This window comes from Gavialis gangeticus, unplaced genomic scaffold (assembly GCF_001723915.1).
Source record: "Gavialis gangeticus isolate Ggan-Ray unplaced genomic scaffold, GavGan_comp1, whole genome shotgun sequence".
Classification (NCBI taxonomy): Eukaryota; Metazoa; Chordata; order Crocodylia; family Gavialidae; genus Gavialis; species Gavialis gangeticus.
The window spans coordinates 7971476-7987527 of NW_017729023.1; the positions used below are offsets into that span (position 1 = coordinate 7971476).

At 42.9% G+C, this 16052-nt stretch overlaps 1 protein-coding gene across 5 annotated transcripts in view; it reads right to left on the bottom strand.

Moving 5' to 3' along the window:
- The window catches only part of FRAS1 (Fraser extracellular matrix complex subunit 1), a 468008-nt gene that overhangs the window by 166892 nt on the left and 285064 nt on the right, over positions 1-16052 (bottom strand). For all 5 annotated transcript variants that reach the window (XM_019516785.1, XM_019516787.1, XM_019516786.1 and 2 more), the window contains 5 exons: positions 6275-6427; positions 5211-5357; positions 3547-3693; positions 1166-1306; positions 382-522 (listed from right to left, as the gene is read on the bottom strand). In XM_019516785.1, the coding sequence (XP_019372330.1) occupies positions 382-522; positions 1166-1306; positions 3547-3693; positions 5211-5357; positions 6275-6427 (729 nt within the window). The remainder of the gene's footprint in view (positions 1-381; positions 523-1165; positions 1307-3546; positions 3694-5210; positions 5358-6274; positions 6428-16052) is intronic.

The window sequence follows — 16052 nt, forward strand, 5'->3', positions numbered from 1 at the left end:
TAGGTCCCTTCCGACCCTTAATCTATGAAACTATGAATATGGCTGGGCAGCTGGGGCAGGTGCCACACTCAGGGGCAGCAATAACTTCCAGTTGCTGCCATGCCACTGGTGCAATTGTAGGGCTGCAGTGGCAGCTGTTTTTTTCTGCTTCCCCCCACCCAACTCAGTGCCCATGGCACCTGTCCTGATTGTCCCACCTTACTTATGCCATTGCAGACACAGGCTGTTCCTCAAATTGATTTCACTTAGTCAGCAGTAAATTTCACAACATTTCACATCATGCTCCTTGTTTGCCTACGCCTTGATATGTGAATTAATGAATGGAACAGAAAAAGTTGCAACCTCAATCCCCTTCCACCTTTCTACCTCAGGTCTGTTCACCTGCACATTTTTGTTTCACATGGTCTTCATAATATTTCTTCCCACATTCACGGACACACTGGGTTCCCAAGAGAAAAAATGGAGCTTCACAAAGAGTGCACTCCATTGGCTGGTGACACTGGAGGCAGTGGTCATCACATCCTGAAAACAAACACCAAGGAAGCCAAAATAATTCAGTACCAAATATATGCTAGCAAGTGGACCTTGTACTGCTACTGTTATGAAAACTATGCTTTTCTCTGCATGTGTTGGGTATGTCCTTCTCTCAATCATGAATAATGCAATATATGAAATTAAACTAAGGCAAGACATGCAATTACATATTGCAGGTTTTCTTTCTTTTATACCATGATAAATCATAAAGAAGTAGGGCTGGAAGGTACCTCTATAGGTCATCTACTCCAGCCTCTGCCTGAGGCAGAATCATCCCTAGCTAAACAGTCCTATACAAATCTAACCTCTTAGTAAAACTATTCTGTCACCCTGACACAACACAAGACATAACAACCACAATTCACAGAGAAGCATAAATGCTATTGGGGCTCTCTGACTAGCACTGACTGTTCTCATGACTCCTCAGTCAATCAGAGCTGAGCATCAATGATCAACAAAGATGCAAAGATATATCATATGCATGTGGTTAGGGGAGCCAAAGGGCTAAACCATGACATACATGCAGATTAAAATGAGAGACAAGCAGATGACAATGAGAGACAAACTGAAAAATAAACTAATGCAGTATGATACTGTAACAAAAACTAAAAGCAGCAGCCCACAGACTCACTCTGACAAATGTCTGATTCCTTGTAGAAACCTTGTGGGCATTGTTCCACACAAGCCCCATTGTGAAGAACAAAATTATCCATGCACTGTAGACAGTCTGTCCTCTGGGGACCTTTGCAAGCATTACAGCTCCAGTCGCACTCTGGAATAAAAGAAATACTCAAGTAGGGCAGCCCTGTTATGGGCATTTAGCATTGTACCAGTGGTTTAGCACACTGATGTGGAGGCTAACTGCCTAACTGTGAAGGCTGAAATAAGTACAGAGTAACAGATCTAAAATAAAAATGATTTCTGAAGAAGGGTCTTCTTACAACAGCATGATATTTTCCTCTTAGGCTTAACATTTCCTAATTATGCTAAAATACAGCCATGGATAGCTATTGTTCATTGCCTCTCAGCAAAGCAGCTTAGCAGCTAGAGAGGGGTGACCTTATCTTTTAGTGCCACCAGTCCTCACCTGCCAACTGAGCTTGTTGCTCATTAGTACTTATCTTCATAAGTACTAATGAATCCCTGCGACTTTCACATGCGGCAGGTCCTGGGATTCTGAAGCTTTCCCAGTTATTCTAACTGAAAAAAAGGGGAGGGTCAGACTCTAGTCAAAATGCCTTCCTGGGAAGTCCTCAAGATAGAAGAATACAGTGAATGTGGCTCAGTTCAGCTGTGCATTCAGATGCCCTTGGTGTTGCTGGAGTCTGCTGCAAAGTCTGTGCATCTCCAAAGTGGAGTTTGATATACAGTATTAGTAGTGCAGTAACACTGAGCAGCCCCAATCAAAACTGGGACCCTAGGGTGTTAGATCCTGTATCACCACATAATGCCAAACAATATCTGCTTCATAGAGCTTGCAATGTAACAAAGGCAAGGTTCACACATTCAGTTTCTCCTGGGACAGTCAATGCTCTCCCAGGAGAAACCACGATTAACAGATGTTCAGGAGTTTGCTCCCAGAGCAAAAAATGGTCACTCCAAGAGAAAAATAACTCGGGAACAACCAGAGCTAAATCACTCCTAGGAGAGTTTCTGCTGGGAGAGTGAATGTCTGTACATATTTTCTTCTGAGAAAAGCCACTACACATGCCTCCAGCCTCCCAGGGTGTTCTACTCCCACCTCCTTTTTGCCCGACTTCCAGGGAGACAGTATATCGCTCGCTGGACTCTGCTGTTACAGCCAAGCAGGAAATGGAACATTCCCCTTCCACAATATCACATTGTGCTGCAGGGGGACACAGGCTGACCCTAAGCAGTTTGGGTCAGCCAATCAGGGCTGCCCTGTGCACTACTGCGATCTTCCTCCAGGCAGACAGAATCTGCTGAGCATGCTGAGATGGGAGAATTCTCCTGGATCATTTGAATGTGTGTATCCAGACAAAATAGACAGGGAGAGGGAGAGGGAACAAAAGCCCATAGGGAAGGCAACTTTCCAAACACCACACAATGGGTTCATCTACATGTGCTGTTGTGGTACCATTGTTACTGCACTGACATTCAGTACTTCCTTTTGGAAGTAGTAAAAGACAGCGCAGTAACAGCTGGTACTGCCCACAGTTATACTTAGGCACTGTCACCGTAGCAACATACTATAACCAGGGAGTGTGTTACTACAGCAACGTAGCTGCAGCCTCATGGATTTTGCCCATGGATGCTATATCTCCATAGCGTGTTGCTACGGTAGTGTAGCATCATGTGTAGATGCACCCAGCAAGTCTGTAGCACAGGCAAGACTAGACCCTTGATTCTCAGCCCAATCCCTTACGTGTTAAGCCACAATGCTTCTCTAAAGTACTGAAATAGTTAAGAGACCCACATGACTAAGTTAAGTTGGGCTTAAGGAGAGATAGCTAGAAATCAATATTGAATAATAATTACTGTACTCTAGACCTTTGAATACCAATGGCAGCCCATGATAAAGCCATAGTATCTTCAGACCACATTTCCATTATGGCATATTTCCTATGGGGGTTTTGGAAATCTTTCTAGTCATGTGCCTTTTAAATCTTTCTCCATTTTTTTGGTTCAGTGGTGCAGTACTTAATAAAAGCAGAAACAATCAGGTAAATACACAAGACTCTACAAGAACTTTAAAAAAGATTTAGAATGCTAAGCTTACTCATTACTCAGTTGACCCATGTCTGAGTAAATTGCAAAACCTGACCCTTGCAAAGTCTGATGACTCCCTTACTAAATCATTTACAAGGGAAGGATTTACACTAATCTTGTTATTCACAGAGAACTAAGGCATGGGGCAGCAGACAGCTGAAAAAAAGAAGGAAGTAAAAACCACTTTTTTTCACTTTAGCAGATCACCTAAGCAGACTATGCTGCAGTACCCCAGAGTATAAGCACAAACTAAACTTTATATTTCAACAATATATGTCTCACCTCTGCAAGTCTTAGTGAGGAAATCAAGATAATACTGCTGAGTGCAGCTTTCATACTGGCATTCGCCAAACAACAGGACCTTAGTCAAGTCTCTGCATAACGTACAGCCTGCCATCGACTCACAGCTCAGACACTGGCTATTGCAAGCTGTATATGGAGAGAAATACAGAGGAAAAAATGTAGCAATTGTTGAATCACTAGGCAGCTGTGCAGGTTAAATGATATTAGAATTGCCTGCATCTTCACTATGGAAACTACTCTTTGGAGTGTCTTCTGGAGCAGCTTCTAGAAAGTTTTCATTTGCTACCATACCAAGGGCCAACAAAGTGAAAATCCTCTTTCCAGGCAAAAAAGAGTGCTGGACATAGAACTTGTTAATTCTATTCTCTGTACTTACCAAACAGAGATGTCTGACATCAATATAAGGTGAGGTATGGCCTTCTCACATCTGGAGAGAGCATAGGGACTGATAATTCAGAGAACCAACTTCCAGCTTTGAACTCAAATTCAAATTTCCAAAGAAGTTTTCTTAGAGCATTTTTATGAAGATTCATAGATCTGAATGCCAAAATGGACCATTAAGACCTTCTATGTCACATAACTACTAATATTCACCAAGCATTTCCTGCTTGTATATATTACCTGTTGCTAGAAATGAGAGGTGTTTTGAAATGCATATGGACAAGAAAAGAATAATCTGGCAGTTCACAAATCAACATTCAAAATATTGCACCTCAACTCTTTGATGCCAGGAGCCTGAATTTCTCAGGATGTTCAGCCAATTCTAAACTGTATTCAGCACTAATACTAGAACTCTTGGCTATACTATTTAATAGCAAAAGAAGAAAAAGGAATTATACACAGTGTAGCCTAGGTACTGAAAGTCCTGTCTGACACTGACCTGCCTACACTATGCTTTTAATAACAGGCAGCCATTTGGAGGGGAACAATACAGTCAGAGCTAATATTCTCAGATCTACACAGTCAAAAAACTTTGTGGGTTTGCATACCTCACTTGCAGGTGCCACAGTTGTGCTAGAAAATGCGTCAGTTGCATATACAAATGCCAGTTAGGTATGTTAATTGTATGCTCAAATAATTGGTTAACTCAAATACAATCAGAGTACTTGCTTGATGAAATGCAAGTTCAATTTTGTCTACAGAATCATACAGGCAAAGTTCTGAAAATATGGCCCCACATATACAGAAAAACAAGCCTGACAGATTTGTTTTGATGACCAAAGGCTCTCACAGTTCAGCACAGACTCAAGGTTGAGCTCCACTGAAATTAACTATTCTTATTAAACAGGGAATCCAACAGTTGCTTCTTCTGGTCTCTGCTGCAGAGTAATGTTATTAACAATTCATGAAGCTTAGTTCATGCTCTTGATAAAGGCATCCACAATGTTTTGAGAAAGACCCCAAGCTCACTTCTACTCAAGTCAATAGCAAATTTGCCATTGACTTTACATCCAAAGCATGCTTTGGATGAAAGCTTCAGGAACTGGTATATCCATTCACTACCCATACTTTATCATTTTCATCTGTCAGATGATGAAGACACTTAAAGGCTTTTCTTGTCGAAAGTGACACCCTCGAAAAGCCCAGAAAGCATCTGCAACTCCATTTTGCAGAAGAGGGAGCACATAATGGGGGGCACTTACGTTTGCATGTCTGGCTCCCATCCCTGTAGTGTCCAGGGAAGCAGGCTGAAGTGCACAAGCCAGTGTGAGACAAAACAAAACTGGATTCACAGGAAGAGCATGAGAAAGGGCTTCTGCTGCTACATGTTTTGCATGAGGGGTGACACCCTAAAGGGAAGGAAAAAACAAAAGCTTCCATTCAAAGAAAAACAAGTCTTCTAAGCAGGTCTCTACAGATCCTTTAAAAGTGCTCTTTAAGGCACTTCTCCTGTGATGCTGAGCAACCTCAGTAAAATGCCATTTAAGGACTTAAAGATGTTCTCAATTTGAAAAATCCCTGTAGGCTAATCCAGGGTCTACTTACGACATGTATAGGGTGATATCCAATGTAGTCAGGGGGGTTTTGCTAATGACTTCAGGGGACCCAGGATTCTCTACCCATTATACTTAAGTCTCCTACATCAGCAGTTCCATCCTTTATGAGCAAAGACAGATGGATACCCAAGATATCCCTTTGAAGAATGATCTCCTAATATTGTTCTCTCATCATGTGGATGGGCCAGGGAGTCACAGTGGGAGCCTGGTGAAGGGCATCTAAAAGATGACTTTGCTTCTTTATCCTTGGATCTCTATAACCATATTCACCCAAAAAACAACCGCCAGAGAATACATTCCCTAAACCATCACTTCCTAGAGCAACCACCTTCTCTTCCATATAACCTCCTTGCTGTCTGGCATCTGTTGTTCTTGTGTTACAGCAGTGTTTAGAGGCCCACTGAAAGCAGGCATACACTGGGATGGGCACGATACAAAGACAAAGCGAGAGGGAGGCCCTGTCCCAGGCACCCTTCAATTTAAAGACAGACAAAAGATGGAAGTGGAAACAGAGGCACAGAAAGGGGAAGTGACTTGCCAAGGATCACACACTAGAACAGCAGCAGAAACTATTAGCACCCCAGTCCTCTATGTCTTGGTTCAGTGCCACATCCACTGCACCCCACTGACTCCAAAGGAATGATTTCATGGCAGCTGTCAAGCAGATCCTGATGTCTTCTCACTAGCTTCTGCCTTCAGATGCTACTCACTTTTACAGGCTCCATTTTCTGCATAGTATCCCATGGGACAGTCAGGAACACAATGATCTCCCAGTAAGAAGTGACGGGCATTCTGGCACTTCAGGCAGATGCTGCCAGTGTTGTGGAGATCAGTCACGCATTGATGGCACAGCGGATGGCAGTCTAAAGGGAAAAACATTAATGAAGACAACTGAACGTTGATTGTGACAGCAACTGACAAAACAGTCATGCATGGGAGCAACCACACTGGGAGAACATGAGAAATACATAAAGAAAGCAACACTAAGAGCCTTGTTAGTCTGTATTCAGGTGTAATTCCCATTTGATGTAAAAGGGGCACAGGACCAGATGCAATGACTGCCTTTCTGGAGGTTCAATACAATGACATTAGCCATTATTGGGCTTAGCTTCCCTTTCACCTGCATAATGACATTATTTTCAGATACTAAGGTCTTTCCTGTGCTTACTTAGCACCAAAACATGTACACATTGCTTGAATGTTCTTGATTTCCCTTTTGCTGTGTTCAAGTATCCTCCCCAACTTCTTCCCAAAGAGGAGGGGCTTAAAGACAGTCCCTGCTAAAACTCCAGCTCTGACTTTTTTTTAAGACTCCCCTGCAGATGGACCCTTCTGAAAGCCTTTCTGCTGGCTACCTAGATCCTAGCCCTACAGGAAAAACAAGACCTATGCAACTGCATCTCTTTGCTCCTTCAGTTCATGTTGCCCAGGCTTTCCCACACAAGAGAGCACCCTTCTGGATCCCAAAAAAGGCTGAGAAGCCAAGCCAAGAATGACATTTGCGGCAAGATTAGATTGCCTCATAAACCTCTGTTTCAGCAGCACACAAATGAATGGCTCCTGACCTCCTCCTGAACCATGGGAGTTTCAAAAGATTTTATAATAAGTCTTTTGTACAGACATAGGGACAATGTAAGGTATCCTGGAAGTCAAATTAATCCTCATTATGGTAATTCAGGAAATTATAAGACTGTCTTGAAAGAAATGTAATAATGAGGTTGGATCCTAGTACCTGGACTCCCGTCAAGTACCTATTGAAAGTTAAAACTTTCTGTCCTTTGTCCCTGAAAAATGTCACTATGGCTTACAAGGTAATCAGGGGCAACGCATAGGGGTACATGCGGGTGCATGTGCACCCCCTGCACATGGCAGTGCACCCCCTGCAAAAAGGCACGGCCAACATTGTTATTACACTGTTATTACACTCCTCAAAAAACGCGCCACTCACCACCCCGCTGCCAGCCCTGATCGCCCCTGGCCACTGCCACTGATGCCGGAGGTGCCTGTGGGTGGTCGGCGCTTGCTACACACCGCCACCACTGACGGCCCTGGTGGTGTCTGCAGGAGCTCCCTGCCGCCAGGCTCCTGCCAGCAGTGGTGCTGCTGTGTCCTCCCAGCCGCTAGGGGCACACACTGTGCGTGAAGGTAATTGTACTCTAAAGGTGAAAGCTACGATCTTCAAAGGAGCCTAAAGGAGTGGGATACACTTTCTACTGGAAAGGAGTAGAAATTAGAGCCTTATCCCTGAAGTAATTTTCCCATTGGTTATACATAAGTCATCTTCACAGAACTCATTGGGGAATGTGTGCATATGCAGCTGCAGGCAGAATGTGTTCTTGCAGCAAATTCAGTATACAAGGTCATTAATGTTTTCCCCCTTACCCCCAGTATATCCCACTGCCTGGGGCTCTTGCTACTGCATGCCTTCAACCTTTCCAGAGTAGTCATACAGGGTTATCATTACTTAGTCATCTAGCACCAAAAGAGCATACAGATACCAAAATGGCAGACAACTCCACCCAGCTCAGTGGACACTTCATACAATACAAAAGAACCACAGTCACTACCTTAAACACCTACCCTTGCAAATGGAGAAGGGACAATCAAAGGGAAGGAGAAGCAGATATGAGGATTAAAGTCATAAACTGGCTTTTGAATACGAACTTATGCCTCTTGATGTCAAGGGTAATAGGCACAGAGCAGTACAATTTGGCATTCCACGGTTCATTGCAGCAAAACCATCCACCTTAATTGTACAGCATGGAAGAGATAACATAGGGCCCTGAGAGATGTTATTTTTAAAGTGCTACAAAGTTGGTAGTGTTACAAAAATATTAGGTGTTATGGACAGCCACACATTCAAAGCCCCCTGGCTAGAGTGCCACAAAGCTACCACAAAGGTGCACTTTCCAGCCAGGGGGAAATAGGGAGCCTGTGAGTGAGATGGAAGGGCTCACTGGCAGGTCTGCCTGATCAGCTGCTGCCACCATGGCAAGAGCTGATGGAGACAAGGGCTGCCCTGGAGCCCTTTCAAGTGTGGGGCTCTGGAGCTGCCTTAGAGCAGGGAATGCCATCACCCCAGCATTGCCAGCCCTCACAAGTCGTTTAACATGCTCAGCCTTGGGCTGCCCAAAAGCAGGGAATAGTTTTGCTACCGTCAGCCCCTGCCATCACTGCAGCCCTGCGCCCATTGCCACTGGGGGGACAACAGGGACAGGGTAGTCTGCAAGCCTTCCTTACAACTTGCTACTGGGTGGGCTATTAGGAAGCCAGTTTCTCTCCTGCCCCCTCTACAACCCCATATGCTGGTATTTGGTCTCATGCCACCCTGTGTGCCCAAACTAGCACATAGAGCCATGACTCATGGGGAGCCCCAGGGCCCCGATGACATGGTGCCCAGGGAAAGATTTTGCCTGCAGGCCAGGGGTTGAGCACCCCTGACCTAGTAAGTTTTCTATTTACCATTAAAATGCTTTTACCACTTACTGGAATCCCTCCAGGGAGCAAGTGGATGGAGATACCTGTTGGCTAGGCAAAACAAATACACAAATCAACAAATACAAATACCACAGTCACAAGCAGAAAATTAATGCCTCTGCTTAGACGTTAGACACTAAGAAACAGAAAATGCCTGAGTTCAGTTAACCAGACTTATAACTCAGTAAGCAGACTCCTAAAAAACAAGAAAAAAATGACATCTTAAAGGTTTCTAAGTGCCTGTAGAGTGAGCCTATTTCAGTAGGGGGAGGGGGGAGTGTCTTATCATGAGCTTTGTGTTTGTTCCTAGGAGATAAAACAGTCCCTTTAATTGGGCTACTGCTTTTCTGACAAATCTGCCCTCTATCCACCTTGCCACTTGAGTAAGTGGATATCAAAGAGCACATACACTCTTAACCTTTCCCAGCAAGCAAAAAAAAACAATGCTTTTGGTGAGTTTGAAGGACCCTAGGGAAAAATGACAGGGAAAAGGAAGAGCAAAAGGGACTTTGTAATGGAAAAGTTTATTTAGATGTTTGAAACTGATTCCTTTGGACTAAATATTTTCTTTATATTCCTAGTGCCACCTTACATCAGTATGTTCTGTTTTTTGGGGGGTTTTTTTACTTCTATTTGACCCTGTAAAAGGGTGATCTGTTCCCTTAAGAAGGGGCAAAGACAGCCCTGTTAAGGATGTTGGGCATTATGCCAATGACAGTGTATTCCACTGGGAGCTTAAAAACCCAGAAGGAGCAAGAAGGAAGCTGTGAGGGAACAGCTTGTCAGGAGAAGCCAGGCTGCTGTATCAGGAAAATGCAAGAGTGGAAAGTGGGTCTTTTAATGTCTGGAGACGATGGAGAATTTTGTGTTGTTTGTGTTTTCAGAGACTGACGTTTGTTTGGTGGGAACTGAACTATCTGAGGAGCTAATAGAATTGCTAACTAGCCTACAAAAGTCAGCATGATAAAAGATCCACTTAGAGACTCTTTCTCACCACTAAACAATTACCCAGGGTGTGATTCCAAGTAATTAGCTGCAGGAGCGATACTGGCTAAGATTCTCAAAGACCAGCAGTTCTCAACATTTTTCTGATTGAGGCATGCCTCAGAAAATTCCACTTCTTTGTTTTCACTCATTTTTTTGTCAGAAAAATACTAGAGCAATTCTTTTGTTGCAAAGAACTCAGAAAGCCCACAACAGGTCAGGATGTTTTAACACTACGCATTCCTATCTGAAATCTCTATGTTTATCCTGTGAATCATGTTTGCATACCTAACAGTGCTAACATTACTAAGTCTCAAAGAGCCCTACGGTGCTGTGACATTTTGGTTGAGAATCATTGCTTAAGAGAGTTAAGCTTTCATTGTACACCCCATCCATAGTCTTCCCATAGAATCCCATCCATAGTCTTCAGAGTAGGGTGCTAGCACTCCTGTGATGGCCCTAGGATCCTTCCATTAATCATTTTGAAAATCACAGACCTGTTTTTACATTAACTAGTGACTTAGCTAACATTATATTGTCCTCATCATGTTCCAACTATCTTATTTCTCCATTTGTTCCCCTTAAAATCTTAGGGCACTTTTACATGTGCCTTGGGGGTGGTGGGGTGGCACTAACTAGAATGGCTCCAAGAGCCTCTCTCATTAAAGTGCCATAACATCTCATGTATCAGTGTCCCTGTGACTAAAAATGGCAGCAGGGGCACTTGAACTAAAGATCATCAAACAAGCTTTAGTTCAAGTGCCCCTGCTGCCATTTTTAAGCATAGGGACACTGATACATGAGACATGGGAGGCTGCTGGAGCACGGTAATTACCACATTCCAGCAGACTCAATTAATCGAGTCTGCTCTGGCACGCTGTAATTACAGCACATTGAAGCAGCCTCCACGCTCGTGGACAAGCACCCTTACAGATGGGAGCACAATAAAATGGGTAAAACCTACCACCCTCCATTTGTCTTCCACTTAAAAGATAAAGAAAACAACTCCTATCTGGCTGCTGCTGCTGCCTTTCTATAATTACAGGGCAGGCCACTCTCTTTGTTAAACTAACAGAATATGGACTTAACATGAAGCCGGAACTGTTCCTGAGGCATGAGTCAATACTCATAAGGGAGACCAGATCAGACCCCTTATTCCCTCTTTACTCTTCCATTAGCTAAGCTAGCAAACACTTGAGTTAAGTTCTTTAACTATACCTTCCCTTTTAAGGGCTCTTGAGAACATTTTTCCCTGGTGGATATTTAATATTATATCCATTAGGATAATAGGGTAAGCGGATAACAACAGGGCATTATTTTAAATCAATACTTTAATACTCTGTGATTTACAGACATGTCATCATGCAAACATCCCAAAGCAATTTACAATAAAAGCAGAGAGAAAAAAAATCAGTAGAGCTTAGTCAGATGGGCATCTAAAACTAGAAGCGTTTTACCTTATTCTTGCAAATGCTGAAAGGGACTGTATCCCATGAACAAATACACTCACCTGCTTGTGAATGGCATTTTGGCACACTCCTACATAGAGGCACTTATATTATCATAAAGGGCAAGAGATCCTGCAAGCACCTGGAGGAGGGAATTCTAGATGAGTGGGCATGAGACAGATTAGTCCAGACCGCAGTAGACAGGTAACCATTTTCTTTTCTTCATCTTAGATATCAGGCCGGCATAAACTGACATTAGAGGTGTAGGCTATTGACTTCAGTGAAGGTATGCCAGAAATTCTCTTCTCTGTTGCTCACACACTCTCCTGTTCTTTGAGATATTATAAGCATTTCTCTGAGAGTACAAAAAATCCCATTAACTTAACAAGGAGCTGCTCATATTTCTTTATAGACAGAATGTGCAATTTCACCGTTTTCAAGAGTGAGGTAGAAAGTCTTTTGCGTTAGATAATCTTCTGGCTGAGCCACATTTCTTTTCCTCAGAGGACCCTTCTGTTTCCATCAAGGTTAAGCTGAAATCCACTTGGGATTTCAGCTGGCTGAGTGCTTAGATCTGGAGAGTGCTGGTGAGAAAACCAAGGCAGAGACTTCAAATAGTGGGTTTGGGGTTACTGCATCAGAGGAGTCATCCTTGAGGAAACAGATATCCAAGATGAGGAGGTGCCTTGACCTTGATCACCCTGTCAATCACTCTCTTTCTCAACACCTCTGGGAGGTTCTTAGATTAACAAAAGGGCCCAGTGAAACTTGTCTCTGAACTCTCAGATTGACCCACTGTCTGACATGACAGCTCTAGCAATTTCCTCACAGGATGCTATTGAATCTTGGAGAAGACACACAAGGAAATCTCAAGAAATGTTTGATGAGTTGCAAGAAAGGGCAGATGGGGTAGGATTTCACCAGTAGGACAGTATTTGAACCAGGTTCCCAAGCCTTCTGAAGCTGACCACCCCCTTACCATCAGTTGGGGGGAAAATCAAGTACTCTGTCAAATTTCTTTATGAAAATGGGAAACTGAATTGGCTAACAATCCAAGCACTCACATATGTACAATGTTCATATATATAAAAATCCAGGTAGGCTACACTTTCCCAGGAAGCTTTTTCACAAAAGCTGTGGGAGCTCTAGACCAGAGTTTGAAACTCACAGCTGCTTCAAAATATTCGAACATTTTTTCTCTTGTGTTAAATGAAGTGTTTATGCATTAAACACAATGTTTTCTTTCCCTACTAACAAAGTGAAAATTCTGTTGATCATTCCAATGCACATGCAACAACAACAGATGACAGAAGCTAGCAGTTTCACTTCACTGCTGGCTCTCCCAATATTTTTACGAAAGCTTTTCCCCTGCAGGTGTACAAAGAATAGCATGTAGCTTCTTTAATGTCTGGCACTCCCTTTAAGCTGCTAGGCAGTTCTGTCTGATGGGCTAGGGAGGGACTGGATTAACAGGCAATAATGATGGATGGAGGTATAATTGTAAAAATATTGCTTTTGAAGCGAAGTCAAAGACCTTGTACATATTGATGTAAATTGTCTATGATGTCAATGTAATGGTTTTTGATGTCTAGTTTTATAGAACAGCTGCTCTTTAACTGACATCTAATAATATATAAAGGCAAATTTAACATTTCAGTCAGTGTTAAACGAAGAGAGCGACTGAAATGCAACAGCAGCATGGATGCAGGTCTCATGGTTTCCAGGACAGCTATCAGTGAATGTAGTTTGTTCCAACATTGCGTGCCACTTCAGCCCAAGGAGAAATGACTCCTCAGATGACAAATCTCCTTCCCTCAAAGACCCTCACACCCACTCACATTTTTAAAGTCAGTCAAAAGTGATCCTCTTGCCTTATCACTTTTCATCCAAGGATCTCAAAGCACTTTAGCAGCATTCATCCTCACACAAACCTCTGGACAGAGAAGTATTGTTGTCCCTATTATACAGAGATGCTCAAGCTTGTGCCACTGAAGACCATGGCAATACTCCCACTGACTTCTCCAATTCAGGATCAAGGCCTAAGTGACTCACCCAAGGTCACACAGCAATACTGAGGACAGATCTAGAAACAAAACCAAGATATGCCATCACTCCTGGCTGTGCTGTGATCAAAAACCTTTCTCCCTTCTTTGTAACCCTTGATCCAAAAACAAGGGAGGCTCAGTATCTTCAGGGAGTGTGAATCTGGCTTTGAAATATGTGTTTACACTAAGAAATGACTAAAAGTAAGGATTGTTAAGGGCCATCTCTTTGCCCCACTGATTTTGAGACCAAACTTGCATGCCCCCCTTACCATACAGGACCCATGGCCATGAAAGCCCATTTACTGTTCTACAAGACAGCATAGCAATGATCAGTTGAATGCAACACATGGACACACCAGAGGCAAAGAACACCATTCCCAGTATGAATCCTGACACATGAAAAATGTTGCTAATTCTTTCCAATAAATCTTACAGCTGGAGATGGCTGCTGCAGATGCCTCTGTTACATGATGAATAATGAAGAATAATGGGAAAATAAAGTGGATGGAGAAAAGGATCGCACTGGATAGAGACATGATGTGTAAACATGATTTTGCTGCCTAAAGGGATGTTCCCACATGGGGATCTGCTAGCCAGTTTCTTGGGGGTCTGCAATTAAAAAACCCTAAGTAGGATCAGGCCCTTAATAAGCTCTTAATGATTTGAATGAGTTTCTAAATCACTGAAATCTGAACAGCACAAAAGGCAGCTTAGCATCCTGCTACACTTATACATTTATTGAAGACCCATATCAAAAACAAGGACAAGGGAATTGACTTACCAATTATCTTACTCTGTTTTTACTGAGTGTAACTCCAGTGAAATGAACACAGTAATGAATTAGGCTCAGTAAGTCTGAATAATATTCTCATATAAGCAAGAGATGTTCTACATCTTCTGCAGCTTTAGAGACCAGATGTAGCTTTTAATTCTGAAATGCTAAAACTTCTGCACATGCGTCACGTACTATAATCATTTTGCCACACACACCAGCTAAACAACATGATGCCTCATGTCCCCTTCTGCCCACAAACTGATAGCTAATCCAACTTTATTCTGCAATGCTCTAGATATAGCTAAATGCTAGACATTTCTCTCTTATTTCACTGTAATGTTCCTTCCTTTGCCATAGTCTATGGTACAAGTAAACAGTAACATTGCTTAGGTAAGGAAAAAAGGCTCAGAAAGTTATTTGTTGAGATAAAAGAAGCAAGTCTTACACAAAGAAGAAAAGAAAAGGAAAAAAAGGGAGTTGCTAGGATTAACTTGAGAATGATAGCCCTTGAATAGATATTCCTATTATGTCTACTGCATATTTCCCCCCCTCCCTTTCCTTTATCTCTCTTGGAACCATTCAGTACTGGCATAAGCCTCACAAGCTGTATCTCTCTCCTTTGATAAATTAAAAAAGGGGATGTGATAAAGCTCAGAAGTGATTGGAATTGTTCCCAGGATATGTTTATACTTGTCTCTGTGATAGATGAAATGTGATTTTTCTTTTTAAACAGGTAAATGCAATTAGTGGAGTCCAATGATAAACTTAAGTACATGTATACTGTACCCATGAAGTGTGAATTCTATGAATACATTTTATTATCACTCAGAAATGCACACATCAAACCTAACTGTGCTAATATCCCTTTAAGGCCCAATAAGCTGTTTCTCTGAATCATGGAATGCTTTCTTAATTCATCTTTCTGAAGCTATTTGCAGCAGTAAGCAGCTTTCCTGGCTGCTGGCCCACCAGGCTGTTCCCAAATCTCGGGGGATATTTTTCCCTTATTCACTGCCACATATTGCCACTTCAGACATCAAACTACCTGTGACTGCTTCTGTCCCAGAGGGAAACACAAAACAGTGCAACAGCAGGGGATGAATAAAGCACAGCATACATCTACACTAGCAAGCTAGTGTACTCCAGTTCTACCAGTAAACCTGACTACATTCATACCCAAGGCCCCTCTGCAACAGCAAAACCTTCTTATACCACCCTTTCTGAGTGCAGAAAGGGCTCTGCCAGCCTCTGCCAGCCAACAGAGGACACAACTAGATACTCCTGCCAGCATCTATGTTCCCTTCAGCAGCTGGCACCTCCCAGGGTGCACTCTGCAGTCTGGCAGGACAGCTGCCTGTAATGGAGCTCCATGAAGCTGCCAGAAGTGTGTAAATGAACACATGTTCTGGTGAGTTAGTGTTGGCAACAGTGCTGTGCTATCAGAACTTCCACCAGGCTAGGCAGGAAAGCATAAAAAAGACCATAGCAAAGAGCAGACTGTTCCCCTAGGAAGGCTGCAGGCCCCAGACAACCGATTGCGCCTGCAGGACACTCTATTCCACAGCTCAGCCCAGAACTACAGCTGGTTTACTGGTCTGGCTGCTTCAGTGGCCTGTCCATCATCCATTACTTCCATGGCATGCTACCATTGTAAGAGGTTCTGCAATCACTTAATAGAGACAGTGGCAGTATAAGATTTCTTTTGGCAGCAACTGCTAAATAGGAGCTTATTAGTTATGATATAATTGTGCAAACTCTC